The sequence below is a fragment of the Epinephelus lanceolatus genome, chromosome 12 (genome assembly GCF_041903045.1).
Source record: "Epinephelus lanceolatus isolate andai-2023 chromosome 12, ASM4190304v1, whole genome shotgun sequence".
NCBI classification, from domain to species: domain Eukaryota; kingdom Metazoa; phylum Chordata; class Actinopteri; order Perciformes; family Serranidae; genus Epinephelus; species Epinephelus lanceolatus.
This window is the reverse complement of record NC_135745.1, coordinates 17,244,160-17,268,777: the sequence shown is the minus strand read 5'-3', so window position 1 is coordinate 17,268,777 and position 24,618 is coordinate 17,244,160. Positions and strand designations below refer to the sequence as shown.

At 39.0% G+C, this 24,618-nt stretch overlaps 1 protein-coding gene across 2 annotated transcripts in view; it reads right to left on the bottom strand.

Annotated features, from left to right (window-relative positions):
* piezo2b (piezo-type mechanosensitive ion channel component 2b) overlaps positions 1-23,970 on the bottom strand; it is a 113,836-nt gene extending 89,866 nt beyond the window's left edge. Inside the window, exons 1-3 of one of the 2 annotated variants that reach the window (XM_078173042.1) lie at positions 23,378-23,970; positions 14,948-15,043; positions 5,309-5,434 (exon numbers count right to left, since the gene is read on the bottom strand). In XM_078173042.1, coding sequence (XP_078029168.1) covers positions 5,309-5,434; positions 14,948-15,043; positions 23,378-23,441 — 286 coding nt within the window. In that variant the 5' untranslated portion in view covers positions 23,442-23,970. The remainder of the gene's footprint in view (positions 1-5,308; positions 5,435-14,947; positions 15,044-23,377) is intronic. The other variant, XM_078173041.1, reaches the window with a different exon arrangement.
* Positions 23,971-24,618: the final 648 nt, after the last annotated feature.

Below are 24,618 nucleotides of genomic sequence, written 5' to 3'. Positions count from 1 at the left end.
CGAGGGAGAATTCAGTAAATGTCTCACATTTGGGGAATGGTGGGCAGGATATGTGTGGATATGGAGGGCGATAAAGGTCAACAATGCGTTTACTGGACTTAATGACGGCTATCCCCGAGGAACTTGTCACTAAACAGCAGTTCAACAGGCCGTTTACTCCTTATGAGCTGGTGAAATATCCATTGCCATCAGATATAAACCAATTCAAACTTGCAAATCCTTTTTTCATGGTTTGTTTTTACCTACTTATTCACCAGATGGGTCCCCACCCCTTTGCTACTGAGGACAATGACAGCCAAAAAGTTTAGACAATCACAGGAAAATACTTGGTATCTGCTGCTCTTTGACAGTTACTAATACAAATGCATGACTGTGCTGACTCGACATGGTGGGAACTGCATTTACAAACATAGGAATGACGGATGATGACTCCAAAGGAAGCCGGCCCCGGTTCATCTGGCGACCAGTCACTGACCTGCTCTAACAGCTGGAGGTGTTAGCTTCTTTGGAAAGGTTTTCTCATTCATACTCAACTCAGTTTACTGCTCTAATGGTGTATTTGGCTATGGCGAATAGAGGAAATTATACAAAGTTATCTGGAGGAAGGATAACCGCCTCACCGCAAAAGGACGACTCCTTGTTTATATGTGACTGCCAAAAGGAAAAGGGTGTCAAGGGGCTAAATGCCAGATATAGAAATCTGAGATAAGGCCTTAACTCAGAATGCAGGCAGCGGATCAAGTAATGTTTGACTTCCTGTTGCATATGGAGCCCAAAAATAAAAATAGGGATAGGATAACTTTAGGAAGTCGAAATCCAACAATATGTATACAAATCACCCCAGTGGTGCCGTGTAAATGTTGTCACTTTACAACACAATACTGACTTTGCGTGACTTTTTTAATGGCATTCTTAAGTGTCACTTCAGCTCAGTATGAAATTTTTCATTGTGAGTGTGCAACGTTATATTTCTCCACCCTGTGCCTCATTAATTGTCAAATGACAGCTGGGATCCAACAGATGTTCCCTTTAAAGCAGTGCCTGAGCACCCCAGTGCTCATACAGGGACTTTGCTAAATGTTGCAGATAATTACTCAAGATGTTATGCATTCAAGTGCCAACGGACCTTAATGAAATATAGTCTGAAACGAAACCCTGAATACTCTGACTTGCAGGTAAAGCAGATTCTTTTAGTTATGAAAATGTTTGTAAGTGTTAATATGGTGTTTATGGTTATTTGTCTAAAGCAGGTGTCTAGACAGATTTAATCCTATTCTTAAAAGAGAAGGCTGATGATATTCAAAATTTTTTTTTTATTGCCGACAATGTCTACGCCGACAAGCCCGTTCGTTCCAAATGAAGACGTAAAACTTCATCTCTTAAAGCTATTCGTAATTTTTATGATAACTTTTTGCCATATTTGCTGAAACTGTCTCTACATTCATAGAGTATTATATGAGACAGATAGTCTGTGAAAAAAAATCATGTCCCTCCTTCTTCTACTGCCTTTAAAAGCATTCACGAATCTTCAAAAACACGCCAAAAACAACCAGTCAGAGACGAGGAGTCTCTAACGCAGCTGTCAATCATGTGACTCACTGCTCGTGAACTGCGGTCAAACTGTCAAACTAGATATGAATATGAATCAAGATTCTTTTCCTGTATTGCTGATTTCTTGCTTCAACTGTTTTCAGAAACAGAATCTTGGTTCATATTTGATAAGTGCTGACTAAGTTTGACAGTTTGACCATAGTTCACAAGCAGTGATTGACATGAATGGCAACTGTGTTAGGCTCCACACCTCTAATCTATCTAATTCACACTGACAATGCTAAGATGCCGATGTTTTACATTTAAAATGCTAACCATGTGCATCATCTTAGTTTAGTGTACTAGCATGCTAACGTCTGCTACTTAGCACAAAACACAGAGTACACTTCATCCTGAAGGGTGCATGACACTTTATACTGCATTCAAAACTATAAATTTCATCCTCATTGTTGGTTTTGGTCTTTTCATGATCTGTTAACCATTGACCATTGGTTTTTGTGCACAAACATGTTTCCTAATCTACACATAAAAATCAGTGAGGCAACCAATCAATCAGTTGGTTGACTGGTATGAAATTAAAGCTTTTTAAAGTACATTATGTAAGATTCACGTAATGCCTTAATTTGTTCACAATTTAGGTGCTTTCACACACGTAGTTTGGTTCATTTGGCCTGGGCCAAGAGGAAAAAAATATATATTGTCGTATTTTAGTTGTGGTTCAATTCCTGTTTAAACTGGCTTTTTACAATTCAAGAGAAGTAAACATGAAGTTATACAGACAGACAGGTAACTCAATGATAGGACAGTTTTGGCGATTGTCATCCTGCATCATCAGGACCCACGTGAGGAAATCAAATTCTGGCGACTGACAGAAGTTGATGTAGCAATTAAATACTTATGGTATATATATTTATGTTTCTTAGTGTCACAAACAGCTCTCGAAGAAATAACTAATTATAAGCATTATTAGTATTATTAGAGTGCAAGTTGCCTGTGTGTAATTCAGGGCTCATTGTGGGACCACTGTCACACACTTTTTAACAGGCGTAATGACCTGACAAAGTAACCTACAAAGAGTCAGATACAAGCACCTTAATCAGGTAAAATACCTGTGCTGACCTGTGTGTGTGTTACCATGGTCATCAAATGTATAAATAGGTGTTACAAATCAATTGTAAGATAGTAGACATATTTGATGACCAGCGATGGATTTAGTAGTAGTTTAGCTTTTGATATCATGTTAAAATCACATATCTGCTATCACAAAATCCTGCAGTTGATTCATTTATTTTCACAGCACAAACAAACTGCACCATAGTTTGCTTGGAAGCGGCTGTTTGGTACTTGGTCCATACTAGGGTTTGACTGACAGCTTTCACATCAGCCCAAACAAACTGTACAATGTGATAGAACGCTCCAGGGTTTGGTTGAAACAGACCAAACAGCTCAAGTGTGAAAGCATCCTTACAATCTTGTTATCTAAGTATCCATTGCCTAATGCAATACACTGATTATAATACAGATAAAAAGATAATACATAGATAAAAACAGCAGAAGGACAGAAGGATAGAATTTCTACTCTCGTCACACTAGGGTTTGATCTGCCAAAAACTGACGCCTTTTAGTAATAAAGATTTCCTTGAGTGAATATTTAGTCTACCCTCTCTGAACGCCTCTCTGTTTCTGCCTGAGGTGATAAGGTTCGTTCTGCCTCCTGAGCGAAGTTGGCTGGACTTCGACAGTAAAGAGCAAGTTACCTCCATTAGCAAGAATAAGCCATTAGAACACAAGGTCAGGGTCTGTCCCGTCTAGACACATTCAAATTTTACAGTTTGATACAGAGTTTCATGAGAAGGCCAGGGCCAACTATTAACACCTTCCCAACACTGAGTCAGTAGCTTACAGTGTTTGCTTTACTGGCAGCAAGAATCTCTTTTTTTTCTATGTCGCCATATGGCATAAAGAAGCTAATTACACCAAGGAATGTGTTAGATTCATAAATCTTTATGACGTGACAAAATGCAATAAGAGTGAGGATATTTCTAGAAATTGTTAATCATTATTAAGGAGCATATTTGACCTTATCCTGCAAACACAGCTTGTCCTCACTTAGTTTTTCTGGACGGAAACTTTCCCTCTCCACCTTCTTTGGTGATATACAGCTCTGTGACACTGTATCAATAGCTCAGGTCAGAGTTTAAGCACAAAAAAGCCTGTATGATGGATGGGAATCACGTGTGTGGCCCAACAAGAACAGATCTCAAATGAGTGAGCTGTCAGGGTTAGGGAGGGTTCATTCCTGCTTTGACCACCTGAAACTGTATTTATTAATGGCACTTTGTCTCAACTGTTCAACCCTGTCATCACAGGCACTTCTCAGGCCAAGAAATCAGACCACATCATCCCTATCCTTGCATTCTGACAGTGGCTCCCAGTTCATTTCAAAATTAACTTCAAAGTCCCTCAAACTGTGCACAAATCCCTCTGTCGTCTCGCCCCTTCAGATATGTCTGAACTTCTCACCCCTTACACCACCACCAGACCCGTAAGATCCACCCACTGGGTTGGCTGTGCCTTGTTTGTGGAAAAAAAAGGCTGGGGACAGGGCTTTTTCTGCAGCAGCTCCTCGGCTCTGGATTAGCCTGCCGGAGGCCTGAGTCTGTTGATGCTTTTAAGATACACCTTCAGACCCATTTTTATTCTCTCTAACCTGTTTTGCTTTTTTAAGTGCTATATAAATGAAATGTACTTGAAACTTGAAATTGTCTCCAAACAATTATGTTTTTAGACTTCGCACTTACAAAGGCAAATGTGTTTGAAAGTGCAAAGTCACCAAATGTTCATACAACATATCTGTAAAAGTTTACTGATAGAAATTTTAATTTGTCTCCCCTAAAATATCCACTAAATATTCCCTCTGATATATGTTACCACATTCTGGGGCTATGGTGGCTACAGGAATAGCCATAAAAACCAAAAGAACTGTGATTGGTGAGTTTGGGCTGCTTCTGTTTTCTATGATGCCAATAGAGGTTAGGTGTTAGGAATGAAGGCAACATGAAGCTTAGAAAAAGGAAGTTAAAAAAAAAAAATCATTTTCTCAGTAACAAACATCCAGTAAAACTATTTATACTTCATACCTTCTGTTTGCCGTGATTGTCACTTTATCACAGTAAATGAAACTATGTAAATTTGGCAGCAGCACAGAGAAACAAGGCAGACCAGCCCAACCATTGTTCATATCACATAAGTAATGAAAGACAGTTACTATGAGGAATATAATTAAAGCATTACTAAAGCTAGTGTTGCAGGATCGCCATAAACGGGAGAAATTTATCAGTACTGGAATCTACAGGACTTCCTTTATCCCCTTGTATCAATTATAAATCCATCTTTAGGCTCTTGCAGCACTTGGTTAAGGTTAGGGAAGAGGATGGTCTTGTTTAATACTAAATAACTGGCATTGCCTACATACAAACATATGTGGCAAACCCACTGGTGTATATGTTTTTCAATACCGAAAGTTTAAAGGGGCTGACTGTGGCTTTATTAGTCGGTGCATTTTCTAAAAACATACAAGCGTGTTCTTGTATGTCTTTCAACAGGTTTGCATGCACCAAAAACTGAAATCAGTCAAACCTTTCTGCACCTTCTTTGTTAATTCTTGACCTGTTGGTTGCTTTGATTTCAAAACACACAACAAACATCACCACCTTTAAAGCTTTGAACCATAAAGGCTGCAGTGTACTGTACTCACAGTTGAAGTCAGAGGCGATGGAGTTCCCGGCCAGAAGGCTGTTGACGGTAATCTGATAGATGATGTGGAGCAGCAGGAAGGACATACTGGTGAAGCAGAGGGACTGCAGCAGACGCCCTGTGTGGCCTGGAGAAGAGCAGCTACAGTGAGTTCACCAACACCACCACCACTGAGGTTAAGGATTTCCACATGTTATTTCTTCCGTTCATGCACTAAAACACCAGAAAAGGTCTCTTTGCTTTGCTTTGTGTCTTTTTTTAAGGCACAGAGAACTTTGTCTGAAAGGATTGAAACATTAATCCTTTTTGAGTTGTGCAACATTAAAAAGTACCTGATATTTCTGAATTCTCACAGTGCTTTCAGGGCTGAGCAAGGAGAACAACGATCCATATTCATGTGATCAGCTGGGAAGGCTGAAGCTGTTTTGAATGAATTAGTAAAAAAAAGGTGAAGGTGACTGGGAGAGCACCCAAGGGGGATTTTCTATGGATCATAATACATATCCTGGTTAAGAGCTGGCAACACTAGCACACAGCAAAGCTTATTTCTGTTGAAAAGTCAAATAAACATTCTGGTGGACCACAAAACCTCTAATTCTCTCTAATTCATTCTAGAAAGAGCAAAATCTGCTTTTATACCTGATTTGATTCTTTGGTTTCTTGGCTTTTGTGGCTGTTCGTGTGCGCAAGAAATGCCTTGGCTGTCCACAACGATGAGGGCAGCGTACACGTGGGTGTTAACTGACCTGGTGTCTTTTTTTAATGTAGGTAAAGAATACAGCTGTCAGTGGACATTACTGATCCTGGGAGGGAAGGATGAGAGCAGTCTGAGGAGCGGCCACAGCTGCTCAACACATGGCTGTTTTATAGAGCACCTACAGGTATTTGGGATAATTTCAGGAGTTGTTATGGTGATAATTCTCTACAGTAGGATTTCTCAGACCCTCTCTTATTGCAAAAATAGAAATGTTTATTCTCAGGGAATAACAACTTTGATGGGACTCTTCTTTGTTGATGAAGAATTGACAGTAAAGCTTCTTATAAACCGATAAAGGTTCAACTGTCCTACATATCTGCACGGTCTGGTCCACTGGTTATTAACAGGGAAACTTCTCGATCTCATTAAATTTACTGCATCCTTGCAGGGAACACATAACAGTTTTACTATAGTGTATTGCACAATATCCTGGCTAAGGTAAAGCGCTACTGCTGAACCTCAGGCCATTGAGGGCTAACCTTATCAAATGTGTGCAACAACAGTCCATGGCAGGCAAATTAAATGTTGAAGTGAAAGCAATTTGTGCTAATTTCCCATTGTAACTCCCTGGGCTTTCACAAAGTGGGAAAAGAATGCTTGTAAATAAAAATAGGTATGAGGACTGTTTCCGAGCTTCTCCATCCAAATTGGTCCAAAAATCTCTGGACAACACAACCACTTTGGCTCATTGGCCTCCCTCCCCCTCTTTTTTATTTGTAATGCAGCAATTTTTGTTGTGTGACCACCATCTGTATCGGTTGCCTGACACTCATCTTGAATTAATATTTTGCATTACTTCATTATTTAGTCCCAAAGCGTTGTCCCAAGAGTGCTTTTTAAAGGTTTCCAAAGAAGAGAGCATTGTTCAGTTTCAACAGTTACTGCTTTTTCCCCTAATCAATCATAGAATCGTGTCCATCTGACAACATTCAGACCTGATTTAATCACATGGTGCTGCCAAATCACAGTGTCAGACTGGGCCAATTAAATGTTTTCAGTGCAATCACTAGATCCTTTTGAGACCTCCCTGCCAGCAGTGGTGGAATGTAACTAGGCACATTTACTCAAGTACAGTACTTCATTACATGAGTATTTTATTTTATGCCACTTTATACTTCTCCATTACATTTTGGAGGCCAGTAGAGTACTTTTTTTACTCCACTACATTTATTTGACAACAATAATTAGGCCACTAGTTACTTTTGGTCAACGTATAAATTATGATGTCTTATTATGGAGTAAGCTACCCAGAAATATTAAAAATAGCTAATTAGCTCCACCTTTAGCAACATTAGTGATTGCTTACATATAAATGCTTCATGAATTCTAATCCACTGTCCAGTGATATTATATATATTATTCTGAAAGGGCCATTCTGTATAATGAGTACTTTCATATTTGGTCCTTTGTAGAGAAAATATGTGTATGACTTGCTTGATCTTTTTATCATTATGAAGTAAATGTTGATTGCCCCATGAAATGGCCATAGAATAACAACATCACCAGCATTTAGACTGGTTCCCTACAAGCCTTGATTTTACTATGTAAATTGACCCTTAGCTAGGGTCCACCCTTTTCTAATGGTCTGTCAAGCTGTTGGAGCTATCATGGAGACCACACTGTCAAACTGCAATCCCTGAAGAAATATCATCAAATTTTTAGAGAAAGAGAGAAAAAGTAATTTCAGGGAGAAGCAGGCATTATGCATTTAAAGAGTATATCCAGGAGGCCAAAACAGGTTAAAAAGGTAAATGCTGTCGTGCTAAAGCAGATCACAGTGTTAAAGTAAACCACCAAATCACCTGTCGATCGGGACAGAACACAATGAAAATAAAGGAAGAATTTGCTGATATTCAACAAACTATGTGTCATTGCAGTGTGTGCAGATGAACAGTGTTTGCAGAGCTGCATAACTAAACTAAGCAGCTGCTTACAGCCACATGGTGAACACAGGGCCCCCAGGGTCCCACAAACAGGGCAGCCCGACGCCCACTACTTAAGTTGTGTAAGGTGTATCTGCAAATTAAGCAAGGCCCCACCTCCACCTTGTGTCAAAGCAGGTGTCAATGTTTACAACTTCCATGAGAGGATGAGAGGGAACTATCGTTCTGGTCACTAAAAGTGGAAAAAAGCACTGTGAGAGTGAATTGCAGGAAAAGCAATCAGGTAATCTGTGTTTTCTCATCTCCAAGGTTGATGTCAGCAAATTACAGTAACATTAAGCTGTCTTTCCTGCTAACGTGATTCTCTCAGTCTGTCTGTGTCCTGCTGGTTTGCCAGTCACTCCCAGGCTGTGTTCTGTCATGTTGTGACTGACAAAAGTGAGAGTGAAATACACACATTTACTGCGTTTGATAAACGGCAATGGGCAACAGTGTTTATAAACCGTAGAAGTAAAAGATAACCTCGTTGTGTGTGAGAATGCATAAATGTGCCAAGCCATTGTATAGTTTTATATATGAAAATGTATCAAAGGAAATCTGGGGGAATAGTATTGTTATCTATAATATGCAGGTGCTATGCTTCAATTTGTCAGTGGGGGAGATGATTCAGTAAATCCACATCCAGCCTCAGTCAGCACTAACACAGACCCAGTGCAGCCGTCTTCAACAAATACTATCACTATTAAAATGTTTAAGCCTATGTTTTATCTGTTTCTAGAAATTTGCACCCTTTTTTGGGCAATTTTACATTAACATTTTATTGAAACAGTGCTCCTTCTTGTCATTCTTTCTCATTTGATCACTGTACCAGACTTAACAGAATATTTTTTAGATATTTTAAATGTATGTTCTTTACTATATGGTTGCCTTGTGCATCATGTCTTTTTTCATGCCTTCTTTTTATCATATCCTTTATCAGACAGTGAGATTCAGCCCTCTCAGATTAGAACACAATACTCAGATGCGCATCAAACCTTAACCAGATCAAACAAAGGGCCCTGAGAAGGACCATTCATGGGTTAGGGGGATAAAAGACAAATAATGTAATCACTGATGAAGATAGTGTTGCTGCAAATAGGTCCCACTTTAGTCTTCATATGTTTATTTGTACATTATGAGTGCTTTAACTAATATTTACAATACACATATGTTGGTTTAGTGCCATGAACGTGGCAACCAGTTACTTTCAGGAGTAAAGCAAATCCACTTAGGCCCCCCAAATTCTAGGGCAGGCCCTGGGTGTCTGGCTTCCCCCCATGCCACCAGCACCTGGGCCTCCACCCAGAAGTCCAAGGACAGCCAAACACTGTTCGCACACACTGCAATGACAAACAGCTGGTTGAATATCAGCAAAGTTTTTTTTCTCAAGTGTTCCTGTAAAGCAGGGTAGGTTTTTATTCACTGTTACAATGACTAAAAAGCAAAAGCAGCATTTGTTTATATTCAGCATACCTTCAGTTGCTAGCTAAGCCTACACTTTTCAGGTTTTGATTTAACAAGTATCACTATTACACATCCCCCAGGCACAACATGTAGCACAAAATCCACAAAATTAGCCTGAAAATGAAGCAAATCTGAAACATCTGTATAAGAGTCAATAGAGCACAGCCGTGTAGTTATCAGACCCTTGTTAGAGCTGACTGACTGGCCATTCTGCGTTCGAAGGGCAGAACTTAGCAAAGGGTTAATTCTGTGGGCTGAATTTACGGCACAAAAAAGTGCGTCAACCATTGTGCAACCAAAACAGAAGTAGGATGGCACTTTTTGTTTTACCCCGTAGCTACCGGTAGCTATCCCCAGAAACCAAAGAGTATCAGTTCTTTGCGGTTACTGTCCTCGGTAATGGAAATGGCAGACAGCAGAACAACCAAAGTGACTGTGGAGACCAGTTGATAGGCTCTGAGGAAAATGGAAACCAATCCGACTGCTGTCTTTGCGACAGCAGCACCAACAATAATAGCCTATTACTTGGAACCGCCAAAAAAAGTTCAAAAAAAGTTGAAAAGTCGTCATTGTCTGTATTCGATGCAAATACTTGTGCACTTTTACATAAGTAAGATTTTGAATGCAGGACTTTACTTAAAACAGTATATACTCTGGTACTGCTGCTTTTACTCCACTCTTACATATTCTTCTTCTACCACTGCCTGCCAGACAATACAAAGGAGATAACTGCCTCAAGTCCTAAAAAGGTTTGAAGAAGATGGATTTTTTAAAAAGCCAAACTACGAGATGCGTTAAAGCCAGACACCCTCTGTTAGAAGTCTACTACCTAAAACATAAACCTGATAAATCATCCATAACATCAAATATTTATACAAATTCATGCAACAGTACTAAAATACTCCCCAAGGGGAAATTGTCATGTCGGTGCCCATTCAACAAGGCATATAGTACCTACTGTAAAGGCTCTTAAAAAGCCTGCTGCCCATATGAGAGCAACAGTTTAGATTTTGTTCACCTCCACTGAGAATTGAATGCCTTCAAGGGGATGTGGAGCCAAATACTGCAATTACGACATTAGAGAGTAAATCACAAACAACAACAACACGTTGCATAAGATATTGTTTCTCTCCAGTTAGGACTGGAGTCTTGTACACTGACATGTCCTTGGGCATATTGCGCTGCTGTGGCTTTTTAAAGTAAATTACACCTGATGAATTATTCATGTCTAACATTTGGTTTGAATTAACTTTACAGATTTAACTGCCGCATGTCCTTTTGAGATTCAACAGACAAAATGAAACAGACCATCAAAACAAAGCGCTGAATTTAGGTCAATCCCTCTCCTAACTCCATCTAAAACAATTCAAAAATGTAGTCTCTTTTCTGCACGATCAGATGTGTAATGTTGTGACTTTGTCCTGGACGGTTTTCATGCGTTAATTAAGTGAGCAATTTAAATGCCACATACCATAGCCAGGAGGCAGGAGATAACTGTCAAGTTGTAACTACAGATTCTGATTATCTGCTCAAGATTATATTCCCTACATAATTAAAGCCACAGTGTAGTAATTACTTTAAAACTACTTCTCATCCTAAATGTATACAATCTGAAGTTAAAAGGACAATTGATAATTAAATAGAACACATAAATGCTGGCAGTGCAATCACAATCATCCTCAACCATAACCAGCTGTTATTTAAAAAGTCTATAAAATCATGTGGTGCTTAAAACTAAATCCCTTTTCCCTCAATAATCTGACAAATATTTACTTAAAATAACCTGCAATGATAATAGTTTCCAATCATTTCATAATCAGTCAAAAATAATCCTGTTACTAAGACCCTGCTTGCTCAAACTTCCTCATACCACTTCTCTCTCAGCCAGCAGTTCCCTCCCTGATGACAGACAGCTGAGGCAGACAGATGTCCTGGCAGGTGTTACACTAGAAGAATAACTACTACTTTCTGCACCTGAGGCAACTTACATGTGTGATGTTCTTTTCTTTTGTGTTTTTGCTGCTGTACACGATCATGCTACAGTAAACACAACAATACCTGGTTAAAGGTTATATAAATAAAAGCTGCCAACTTCAGTTCACAGGCATGGCCTCCTCAACAAAGAGCTTCGGTGCTTCAGTGAGATCTTATTGTTTATTTTAGTTTATCAAAAATGAGAACAAGAGTGAATGAGCTTACGATTCAGAGCTTTAAAGAAGTTTTTCACTGCTGGAAATATGGTCTTTTCATAAAGCTACACTGTTATGGAGGAAAAAGATGCAAATACTGGTGCGATACAACTAGAGAAACAGAGGAAAATGGCTGTGGCATTCACTTTTGCTCAAGAGGCACAAAACCTACCTGAATGCACTGTGCTTTACTATATTAATAAATGCTCCCACTGATGGGTGACGTAATGCAAGCTTGGCCATTCTGCTACAGAAAACAATATGGCAGCCAACTGGAAACAAAGTATCTCAAATTAAAGTTAAATGGTGAGCTAATATCTGTACCGGAAACACTGAAATAGTTTTACAGTCTGACCTCAGTATTTTCAGCCACCATTTTTACAGTACAGGAAACAGTATGTCACCTGCTCTTGTTCACAGATTCTCATGTTACAGCCAAACAATTCACTAAACTATGTTTCTGACAACATTTTAGGCAAGAAACAGGCAAGACAGTAACAGAATCTTGGTTCAAATTTGATTTAAATCTCCCTTGTTTTACAGTTTGGGGTTGGGTCTCTCCTTGAACCACAGATTGTAGCAACAGCCCTAGAGCCAGCGAAAATACGCAAGATGATGCAATACACTCAATCAGCGGATTTAAGCTGTGAGATGAGTAGGGAGATCTGAGTGCTGGTAAGATGGAGCAAAGTTTACCATAATTCCTTTATACATACTACCCACACTGTTAGGATACAAAGCTGGTTGAAATTTGGCAAAGTACCCCTTTAAGAAGTTGTTCTACTGTGAGGTGGGACAGTGTTGTACTATTTTGATTACCTTTAGATGACCATATTCTTCAAACATTTGAAAGCTTGTGTAGACTGGCTCTTTTAGTTTGGAAATATAAAAACATAACGCCTAGTGAATTATTTTTAATCATACAACAGCCTTTAATAAATAGCATTCAAATGTTGCTTTATGTCTGCTGATTTCATTTTGAAACTTGCGCCACCTGTTCTGCCAGGACACATCTGTTTGGGGAAAATCTCAACTGGCAGAATGCATTCATGCATGCATTCTCAACTCTAAATGTAAACTTCAGTGAACTGGTTCCTCTCAGCTGCTCACTTCAGACAGTCTCTTATGTCCCTTTATCTTAGGTTTATCTAACACAGCCATCACATCACTGGCTGTTTGATAGTCGAGCTGAAAACTTAATCTATTAATATTTACAAGCACAGGTTTGTGGGTTTGATGAGTAGAGTTGAAGGTGAACAGGTATGCTCGAGCTGTAAGCGAGCAGCTGAGCGGTGGTGCTAATTTGCATATCCATAGATCTGCAAATACTAATCAAGGCAAAGGTGTAGAGTTACATCTAAGATATTAGACAACATGAAGGGATTTTTTTTTTCATAGAAAAAAAAAATAGAAAAACATGGAATTTCAATGAACAGAGATGAGTTGTTGGGGGTGTTAATCAATGCTCGGAATTTAAGAAATTACATACTCTACATTTGTAGCTCTGCTTGAGTTTGATTTGTCATGTCTTGGTGGTGTTAATGTGTCAGATATTTGGACAACAAGTAGGGGTACAGGATATTTGGGCTACAGGCCCACTTCATGTTTTAGACTAACAATGGCTCATTTGTGCTCAATGTTAGAGACGTTTGCGGACATGGACGGAGCCTTCTGTCCGTTTTCTGTGTTAATTTCGGCCATAATTGTGCACGTTTTCTGAAAGCTTGCGGATATGACAAAATGGACCAGTCCCACAAGAGATCGTGGGGAAAGTATAGCATAGTTTAAGTGAGATATGATTGAAGGACACGACAAAGAAAATTAAAAAATGGTGGAACAGAAAGACTCAGTGATTTAGTAAAAAGAATTCTCCATCCACATGTTGCGATGTATTTAATGGCCTCAGAGACCACAACTGTCTGCAACACTGCCTCCATTAAATGGTACATCACTAGGACCTCTTATAATGTTGCCATGTTTGTTGTCATCAGAAACTTTTGACTCTGCGGTCTACTACCATCTATTAAATGTATCTATACCAACATAAAGAACACATGAAAGTATGTTGGCAGTGACGGTTACGTTTTAATTTAAAGTATCTGCTTTCGTAAGTAAGTATAAATGAGCCTTTCGACAGTCTTCATATTTATAAAAAGGACCATGTTAACTGCCACGGGTTGACCTACGTTTGAAGTCAACGGCTATCAGATGCATGAACACTGAGCTTTACTAGAAGACTTCTCTCTTTAACTATTGATGAGAGTGTAAGTGGTCCACTTTCTCTGCTCCCTCCTCTCCCTCTCTTCCTCCTTTACTTCCTGATTGTTATTTCAGCTGGAGAAGAGCAGAGACGGCTCTCCGACTGGATGTTGTTCCCTCCACCAATATGGGTTTATGTATTATTAAACACTGCATGTGGTCTTCTACAGAAACCCACATTACGTGTGTTGTGTTTTGCGGTGAGGGGAGTGCATAAAGGCGCGGCTGAAGTTGGTGATTGCAATCCCACATTCATCATCTGTAAGAAGAACAGTCACCTTGGTCTCATAAAAATCAGCCTCAGAGGTACTGTACAAGGTTATTTTCTTTCGATCGCGAGTGGCCAATGCATAGTCGTCGAAGGACGATGTGGAAGATAGCTCACCAATTTAGGGGTGGCTTTCATTAACTGAACTCTTTTCTAAACCAAAATACCAAAGAGTTTAAATAGCAACCTTCACATCAACTGAATTAACTAATAATACTCTTGTCAAATGCATGCAGATTATGGTATTACAAATTAAACCCATCTAAGGAATCTGTGGAGCCTTAGGAGCAACTTTTATATCCCCTTCGATAATTGAAGTGGTTAGCCATTATCAAAAACAGCCCTCATCTCAATTTTTGTTTTTTTTTCTCAGCAGCTTGCGTGTTCAGTTTTTTTAACATCAACGTAGACATTATTTGTGCAAATAAACCAAACCTAAACCTAAAATATTAATTTCCATCAAGTGGACATCAGATCAGGCCTTGATAGATCACATCGTTCTATCTCAGATCTGGCTGGCCGTGGATCATTTTTATTATTACAGATGGACTCATGCCCACACTAACTGATATTACCTTTCATGGACTGAACTATGTGCCAAATCCATCCTCATCTCAAGGAAATTCAAGTCCCCTGGAGAAGGGCTGGTGCACATTACAGAGAACAATATTGCAATTCAAACTGGAAGCTTTTGGGAAACAGTCAAGATTCTTCAGATGATGGACAAAGCCAAAGCAATCAAAACTGAAGTATCAAAGAAGAGTTACACTTTAGAACTTACCCTGCATTGTTGTGCTTGTGGGCTCTGCAAAGAGTGGGATAAGCAGGAGATAGATGAGGTAGACGAAGGACAGGGCATTGTACCTGAACAGGCAAGCTGCAGAAACAAAGACACAAATGCAGATTAAACAGCAAATCCACCGTTTGATTAAAATAAACAATGGTCCGTTTAAATGCCACTTGTGAGCATTGCATAACGTTTAACAGTAAATAAAGTGCAGGAGCTGGCAGTTGTAACAAGCTGCCTGATGAGGAGTCGTCATTGAGATCAACTAAACACAGATTTGAGAGAAACATGTGCTGAAACTCATTAAAATGTTCCTGATGTAGAAAAGCTGCTCATGGTCATAAAAAGCCAGAACATTCCTCTAACCAAACTTTACACTCAGAAGCCTCATTATCTGTTTATCTGACCTGCACCACAAAAGAACCTGGGTTTAATTCAGACATGCAGGCTATTGACGGTTGTTTTAATGTACAGTAATCACCCAATAGTCCTTAGGTGTTGAAAGAAACAACTGACAGAGTTGCCTGTGGTCTGTGCTTGTTGTATCGTGCCTCATAAAAGACAGCTTTAAGATTTCGTATTGAAGGAATCTCACAGCATTTCATGAATTGTGAGCATCACTGAAACTGGATCTTTTATTTATAAAAAAGTAAACGAAACAAAATATCTCAGTGTTTTGAAACAGAGTGGTGTCACACACCAGATGTCTGTAAAATGCATAATGGACCTCTGATGTTTTTAGCAGGCAAACAACTGTTGGTTGTCAAAACATAAAATGAATCACAACAACATGCAGCATGAAGTGTGAAATGTCAGGACCGGTGTGGAATTAAGTGTTTGGTTTAAGGCATTTTTAATCGAGGCATTAAATGACCTGTAATAGCTGTAAGTATAGTGATAGTTTCACTGTAATCTATGCAATTTTTGCATTGCCTTAATTTATTAAATGTCATTTCATTGAATTTATGTCAGTGATGAATGTTAAGGATACAATGGACATCAGGCAAATGAAGGATCATGGCTAGACAGTGAAACAAACACTGTTTCCTCCCTACTTAAGTAATTGTTTAAATTGTTTTCTGACAGCGTAGACTTTACAGATCAACCAAGAAAATTACTTATTAGCAGATTAATCTATAAGGAAAATATTTGTTACACAGATAGATTGTTACAGCCCTACTCTTCAGTCAAGCCTGAATTCTAACTCCCTGTTTCAGTATTTAGGATGTGTCAGCACACGACACTAGATTATGTAACTCCACACACTTTCCCGAACAGTCCCCATACACACATGCACACACATATATACACACCCACACCCCTTCACAGCACATGAAGGAAGTCTTTTGAGCTCTTGATGAAAGTTAAATCGCCTAAGTGCAAACATGACTTCCAAAAACCATTAATTGATGTATTGATCTGTAGTGCACCTCATTTCCCAGAGTTGGACTGACCATCACCCCTGATCAGGGCTTTTACCAGTTAAACAGCTCACATTACCTGCTGACTGAACATCAATTAACGCATTCAAAATGAACCACACTGTAGCAAACACTTTCCCATTTCCCCACTGAAGCCTGTATTATATGCATGCAAACACATTTTGAGTTTGGATGATTTGGTACTTTTTACAGCTGTACAATCAGGTCAGATAATATTTTACATCACATTTACAAGCCACAGTTTTTCAGGTTCTCCTTTAGTATGTGCAAAATATGTAATAAGCCACTTCCCACACTGCATTTCTTTGAACATTTTTAGGTCAGGAGGTAGTGAGAGAGAGAAGTAAATAGTAACCTTGTACAAAATGTGGACATACAGTCTGACCTCCCAAATTTCTCTAAGCGGTTATATCAACAAGCACAAAGTTTACAACCAGGTCGTCTGCATGAGTTACCATCTAAGTCACAGAGATCAGCCCGTCTGGGCAGCTACTGGTCTTGAACTACTGAAAAATTACACTTAACTGCTGAAAATGGTGCTTTTATTTATCTTTGAGCACTCAAAGGACCTATTCATTGACATTTGACTTGGCTCTGACTTATCCCTTGCTGGAGCCCTACAGTGAGTCCTCATGGTTTTTCTCCGTGCCCAGATACAGACCAATGAAAACTAACAAAAGTTAATAAATGTTATGGGGGGCTGTCATCTTTGAGAAAACCACCAACATCTGTAGATCATGTGATAAAGTTTCAAGTATGCTCAACTGTTCAACATGCCAGACAGTCCAACCACCAATATAGCAACATAAAAAAAGCACTTCATCATTACTGTTCATCATTTTTTCATGTCCTTTTTTAAAACATTTTCATCAAGTAGGTGAGGTACTTTTTCAACCTAAGCCTCTAGGGTGAATGACTCACAATCTTCAGTTTTTGGTCTTACACCCTGTGCCATTTCTATCCACACCCACTCCATTTTATCTTCGTTAAATGTAGCATTAAATAAGCCCTAAACCTCCCCACGTTTTTAGTCCAGAGCCTGCTGCCAACATGATTCATCTGCTCAGAGTTACAAATCTGAAGAAGTCCCTTTGTATCTATACAGACAATCGATCTACATCTGCATGCTCCCACTGCTACTTGACCGCAGCCTTCCTGACCATTTGCCTTCGCTGTATGACTCACCATCTGAGGATTTTTACACAGGGAATGAAAATAAACTGCAGTTGTTTTCAGACATCAGATTACTGCAAAAACTCCCCATTCACGTCTGAATCAAGCTTTTGTCTCTCCCAGTAAAAGCTATTATTACAGCCACACAAAGCCTAAACATGGGAGAGAAGCAAAGCGGCCTTAAATGTGAAATCAAGGCCAACTGACTTCAGAGTTTGAGCCCAAAAACATAAATGTCATGATAGAAGATAAGGTGGTGTGGTGCCTGGCTTGGCCGAGCACTGGGCGATAACAGAGGAATTTAAACCCCTCTGAAGAAAATAATGAAGAGCATACCACATCAGGGCTATACCACCACTGAGCAGAGCATTACTGTTTTCATCAGAGTCTTGAAACTAAGTGGGTGATGGATGTCATATCCAGAATCCAAATACTGATTTTAACAAACAAAAACTGTTTACTGAGTCAAAAAAAAGCCTTTCAGATGACAAAGCTTTTTGGAGCTATTTCATTCAGGGCTGCAACTGACAACTATTTTTTTATTATCTATCTCTGGATTATTTTCCTGACTAAGCGCTTGGCCTATAAAATATCAACAAATTTTAAAAAATTCCGAGCCTCCAAAGTTCAAGTTGATGCTTTCATTGGCCTTATTTTGTCTGATTAGAAGTCTAAACCCAAACATGCTTAATTTACTGTCATAGAAAACTGAAAATATTTGTATTTCATAACCTGGAAGCTATGATTTGTTTTGCCATTCTTGCTTGAAAATTGAGCTAAATGATTAGATTTTTTTTTAAATGGTTGCCAATTAATTTTCTGTCTTTTGACGAATAAATAAATGAAACCTCATATTTAAACAACAAGCTCTCCATCATGGAGAGAATGTATTTCTGTACTCCTGCCCAGAAGAAATTTTATTCCAATCAGCCTGTTGGAGATCCTGCAGGTACAAATCATTTTCATATATTTTGGACCTGTCCCTTGTGGCTCAATTTCGGGCTAAAATTCACAGCATCCTGGAAACCAAAATAAATTTTAGTGTGAAGCCGATGTACCTAATTAGACTAGAGGAACTCAAATGGAGGAAAAAGGATAGCCTAAATATTTGCTGAGAATAATATTGGTGCTGCAAGAAATCTCTAAACAAGACATGGCTGAAATAAATAAGAAATACTTAGTGTTGATGAATGGAGTGACTTAGTATTCAATATTAATGTAATAAGGAAGAAATTAATTTAAACTTGAGAACCCTAAAGGATACATGTATTGACAACTGGACAAACTGAACATCTCAAATTTTAGACCTAATTTTGCATAAACAGGAATCATAAATACATTTTAGTGTTACCACTAGTCTCCCATTGTCTATGTGTGTATATACTGATTTACTTTTTTTTTTTTTTTTAAGCTAACATGTCTGTTTGTTAGCTAGCTAACTATCACTGGCTTGCTAGCTACTAACTAGCTATTGCTAGAATCCAGTGTGAGTAGGTGCTAGCTTATAGCCAAATAGTGTTACTAGTTAAATTAAATAAATATACTATCATGCTTACTGTGTAATGGTAAATACTATAGCTACAGTATTTACAGAAACATGGGTACAAAAGAGTCATAAAATCAACCAAAATTTGCTAACGCTGATGTTGCTAACATTAGCTAGCATAAGTAGCTAACGCTAACTGTTAAACCAGAACAAGTTAGGCTGTTTTAGCAATATCGCTAATTGAAGTGTAGCCAATGTAACTGAATTGAGTAAATGGGTGTTTTGTTGTTTTTAATTCAATTTTTTTGTAACTTATAAGAAACATTTCAGAAGTTAGTCACATTTAAGTCAGTTACTAGCTTTGTTACATTAGCATGCTAGTGTACTGCCTAGCTACCACACAGCAAAAATGAACAAACCATAGCTAGTTTAATTCTAATAAGCTACAGTTTTAGTGTTTTAGACAATTAAACTCAAAGCTGAAACAAGTTCTTCTTTATCAAACATTTACCTACAACCGTGAATTCTCCCACAGCTCTGTTTTTCATGTGTCTCTATTATACTCTGAATGTGATGTGGTTTCTCACCACTGAGTGCTTCTGTTTTTTCTTTTATTACGATTTTTCTTTGTTATTTTCTTGTGTGCACATATATGCTCCTGATTGGTTTACACACTGAACTAACATAGTAAGTTTATATGAAGCACTTTTCTGATTATTTAATGTCTGATGATGGATAAAATGAGACCTCACTACAACCTGAACACCTCTGACAGACAATATTACTGGTCTGTGTTTATAGCACCCTATTAGTCTAAGTTCTCATTTTATTAAAGGCACATTTGAGCCCTTTTTTAATGGATCTTTTATGTTAAACAATGATTTTACAGCTAAAACCAAAAGGCTTGTTTTTCTTTACATGACCTTAAGTGAATTAACTACACCTTAACTACATTTCTACCACATTGCCAGATGTAACTGCTCTGTTTCTGCTTGATTTACATACTTAAATGTTGTTTCGCTTGAACAGTTTTATTTCCTGTGTTTATATATTGAAATAGTTTGTTATCACAAGACCTCTTAATATATCCGTGCATTAGACAAGTAGAATTTCAGTGGTTTAGAAGCATTATTTTTACACAGCAACCTCTCCTCTGCAGCATCCTGATGGTGCCAACGGTCTGCCTCAACATTTGTGACACAGCACGACAAACACAGCTTGAATTTGAATTTCTTTTGTCTTATTAAGTGAAAGTTAACACCTAAAGCATTATGACTGCACTGATGCTCCAACCAGCGAAGCATTTGCACATCATCTTTAACCTCAGTTCATGCCTGTTTCTGTTTGACCCAACATCCAACCTGCAACTCTGTACATTCAAACCACTAGTTTGATATTGGATCAGACATTTGGGAAAGTGAATGCTCAAAATCATGTTCACACTCCAAACTCTGTCAGTAAACACATAAACAGCAGCCTGTTTGATCAGCAAAACTGTAGCTGTGTGCAAATGTGTGTGTGTGTGTGTGTGTGTGTGTGTGTGTGTGTGTGTGTGTGTGTGTGTTAGTTAGTGGTAGAGGGGACTGTGTACACATGGGCCCGGCAGTTTTGTGCTTCTCAATAGAGGTGCTGTCAGATGGCCAACAGGAAACACGGACTATGTAACGTCAGCAGACAAGTCTTTCACTAGGACGTGAGAGAAGAGACGGTGTGCAACATATATTACACTATTGGACATATACAGTAAGGGCAATGTAGGTGTTTCAAGTTAGATAACATCTGCAGTGCTGCGGTGTGTGTTTCCTCTCTGTTTATTCAGCACTGACAGGCCAAAAATGTACTTTTTTAATTCTGTTTTGTGTCAAACCACATGACATCAAAGCCAAAAAATCTGAAAATATGGACGAACCAAAACAGAGAAAAGACAAGATACCTAAAATCATCTTCCAGCCTCAAGTGTCCCAAATAATCAAGGAAAAAATAGCTGATGGGTTGATGGTTATTGATTTACACCAGATCAATTCAGTTTTAATTAAGATGGGATCTTTGACTGTCAAACAGAAACAATGAAGGAAAGTAAGCCGCCGATCAGGTGATGCTGATGGCAGAAATACGCCGTCTGTTCCTATACACTTTCCCCTCTTTCCACTTTACATTTCCTTCATCCTGTCAGTTACTGTGCACAGCTGCAGTGAATGACAAGTGCTCATTTGCACTTTGAAAAAACATAAAATATTAAAGGTATGTTTACGATAAAAGGGAAAGGCAATTCTTCCCTCCCTCACAGCCGCATTATTAATTCATACTGTTAAAACGACTTTCCACGAATTAATGGAGACAATGCACGGCCTCACAATTGCTTTTGGAAATAAAGGGGGCGTCGGGCTGTCAAGTGATGCATTATGGTGGTACTGAGTAGGTCTTATCTATAGAAAGCATGCTGTTAGCTTTAAAAGTACCTCAGCCCCATAAGTCTTACACAGACACCACAGTGGAACCTCAGTGGCAGTTAGACACTAATCATTTTTCACTTGCGGCCTACCACAGGATTACAGCTTAAAACACAAAGTAAACTGCATTTAATAGAGTGTGCAAGGTGTGATCATGCCTCGAGCTCAGTCTCCACAAATCAGCGTTTTAAGTGTGTGCCTTCTTCTTCAGTGAAGCTAGTAATAACCGAGACTTTCCCAGTGTGTTTAAAGCTGCTAAAAGTCACTCCTAAATCCAAACAAGCTGCCAAAGCCTTCTAAATCTGCATAGCAAAAGGGTGAATCAAAGAAAACTTTCACTAACACAGCAACAATAACTTTGTCTGTGCAGAGTGCTTTTCTTAACAAAGTTACAAATGCTGTAAACAAACCAAAAACCTCCACCGCTGACTGAAACTCTGAGGAATGTGACATAACACCAGACATGAATCTCTAACATTATCAAGGCAATTTTACATTATAGGCATTAACACTACAGGCATGTACTGAATGGCCAGTTAGCAGCTGAACAACTTACAACAAGAGTGATGATTCATTAATAGGCAATAAGCTAAACTCAGAAACCACACTAGAAACCACAGAAATTAATTTTTGATGCTTTAAAAACATGCAGTCTGATTCACTGTGTGAGCCACAGAGGTAACCTTACATTCTGTTTTTATTCTGAGCAGAATACATGAAAGGAAAGTGGTCTGTGATTTGATTAATTCAGCATTTCAAACGTGGAAAACAGATTAAAAAACACTTAATATTTCTGTTTTTTAATATCATAGATTTCTAAATATACAAACAGTGTGCAGAGTGCAGAGTCTCCGAAAGGCTGTATCTGCAGTGCCTGCTCCACGGTTATGTTTCCTTTACTAAATCCAATAAAAGGTGACAGCCAGGTGAAGAACAGCACTGGTACACCACTGCCTCTGGGTTTGTAATTCATATATAATGGCTGGCATGTGACTCTGTGCAGTCTATTGCTTTTGTTTAGGCTCAGTTTCAGAACTGGCAGACCTAAGCAGTGAATGAACTGTGACCTCCAGCATCATGAGGTCAATCACAAATCATATTAGAAATCAATTAAATGTTCACACAATCATTAATTTCATTTCCGCCCTTGAGGTTCTGCATACTCAGACACTTCAGGTGTGCAGTAGTGTATCTCAGATTTTTAATTAAAGTCACAGATTTTTATAGGAGTGTTAAAAAGTGGGCCAAGAGACACAGCGTTAAATATAAGCTACAGCCTTTGGCACTTGGAAACGTTTTGGAGACAGTAACACTACAAAGTTAAAATCCCCACAGCTCCCAAAAGGTCAAACCTAGAGGTCTGAAATGTTAAACAGGTGTGGTTGACAATATGTAGTAGGTAGAGAAGGGGTCTGCATAGTCTGTCATAAAACATGTCCTAGTTATTGTTATTCAAATATGGTTTATAATAGACGAGGAACAAAATAAAAAAAAAAACATTTTGAGCCATGTTTGATATGATGTAATTTAGTTTGTGTTTTAGCCACATGTCAAATAAGCACATTTTCAGACACTGGATGATGTTACCTTTCATATGAGGCTTCATACATGCATGGCCTTACAGTTCTGCTGTAAGGCCATGCTCCATTTGGGTATGCCAAATAGAAGAAAATCACAAAAAATGTGGATCTCAAGAGGTTAAATCTTACATTTAAGTGTAATGAACTGATGTATAGGGTAATATTAGGTAAATTACTACATAAAGTATGAACTGATCAATCACCCTCCAGCTCCCACCCCCTCTGGCGCGCACACAGCTCTATAAAAGGCCAATTAAGATGCGTAAAAAGTGTGGATTAAAGAAAGAACTCACCAGCTGCAAGACACATAGGCAGCAGTAACCTAAAAACCAGCCCGCACACCACCTCAGAGGCCATGGCTCCAGGCAGCCCGTGGTGAATCCAGGTAAAAGTAGCCGGGAATTGTCTCTCTAAGGTTTCTCTTGCATCCCAAACTCCTGCGCTCTGTCAAATCCCAGCTGACATCAAACTGGTGCGCTCCTCCAAACGGCCACATCAGCTCTCCCTGATGACACCTGGACTCCGGTGGTTATTCCACAGAGAAATATCTCGCATTTGAGGCTCACCACGGCAGGCATGTCACCAGTTAGTAATGTCACCATGATAGTTCAGCAGCTCAGATGCGTAAAAGTCATGTTGAGAGGCGGACTCAGGTGCGCAAAAAAAGGCTGCGCTGGAAAAGCCGGAGAAAGGAGCCAACAAGTCCTCAAGTCCAATTAACCCCCTTTTTATAGGACAAAATTACATCAAAGAGAAACGTTCAGCATTTAAGAAAATCTAATTTCACGTATTTACTGTGAAGTGTGTCAGGAACACTCAGAATTACCGGATAGTTCCCCTTCCCTCTTCTGTCCCCTTGGTGAAATTTGACTTTCTGACTTCTGGTGTGGATCGTATTCACCAACAGGAGGCTGCAGGACGAGTCCGTGATTGACACCTGACTCAGCCAATCAGAAGTCTTCGTTTGGGAGCCGGCCCCAGCCCCCTTTGATAATTGGAAGCAAGAGGTGGGACACACAGATGGATGCAAATACCACAAGTATTAAAAGATAAAGTGTCCCAAATCCACACCTTATTTTACTTCACACAAATACAGCGTCGTGGTTTATTATTTAATCTGCATCTTTATAAACATTAAACACGCACAATCACGTCCAGGAAGGTTTTATAAATGTCATGAGACTTTCAGTGATCATTGCACCTCCTCAGGTCTGCTGTCCAGCTGTTCATCAGTGAGAAACAGTGACGCCTACTGGTTTGAGACCAGCCTCCACAAAGCATCCACTTCAGTCTAATCCATGTTACTACAAAACAGGCCTGTCAGATTTCTCCTTGCAGGCAGGAAAACTTATTTTATTTTACCAAATATGTTTTCAGTTCTTGAAATAATTAAGAGCATTGTAGCAAAAACATTGTCTCTGATTACATTTAATCCAGTGGTATGCTTAGTAAACAGAGGTAGCATGACTCAAGCCTCAACCCCAAAAGTGCTCTGATCTGTTTGTGAATTTCCAAGACTCCCTCTCAAAATAAT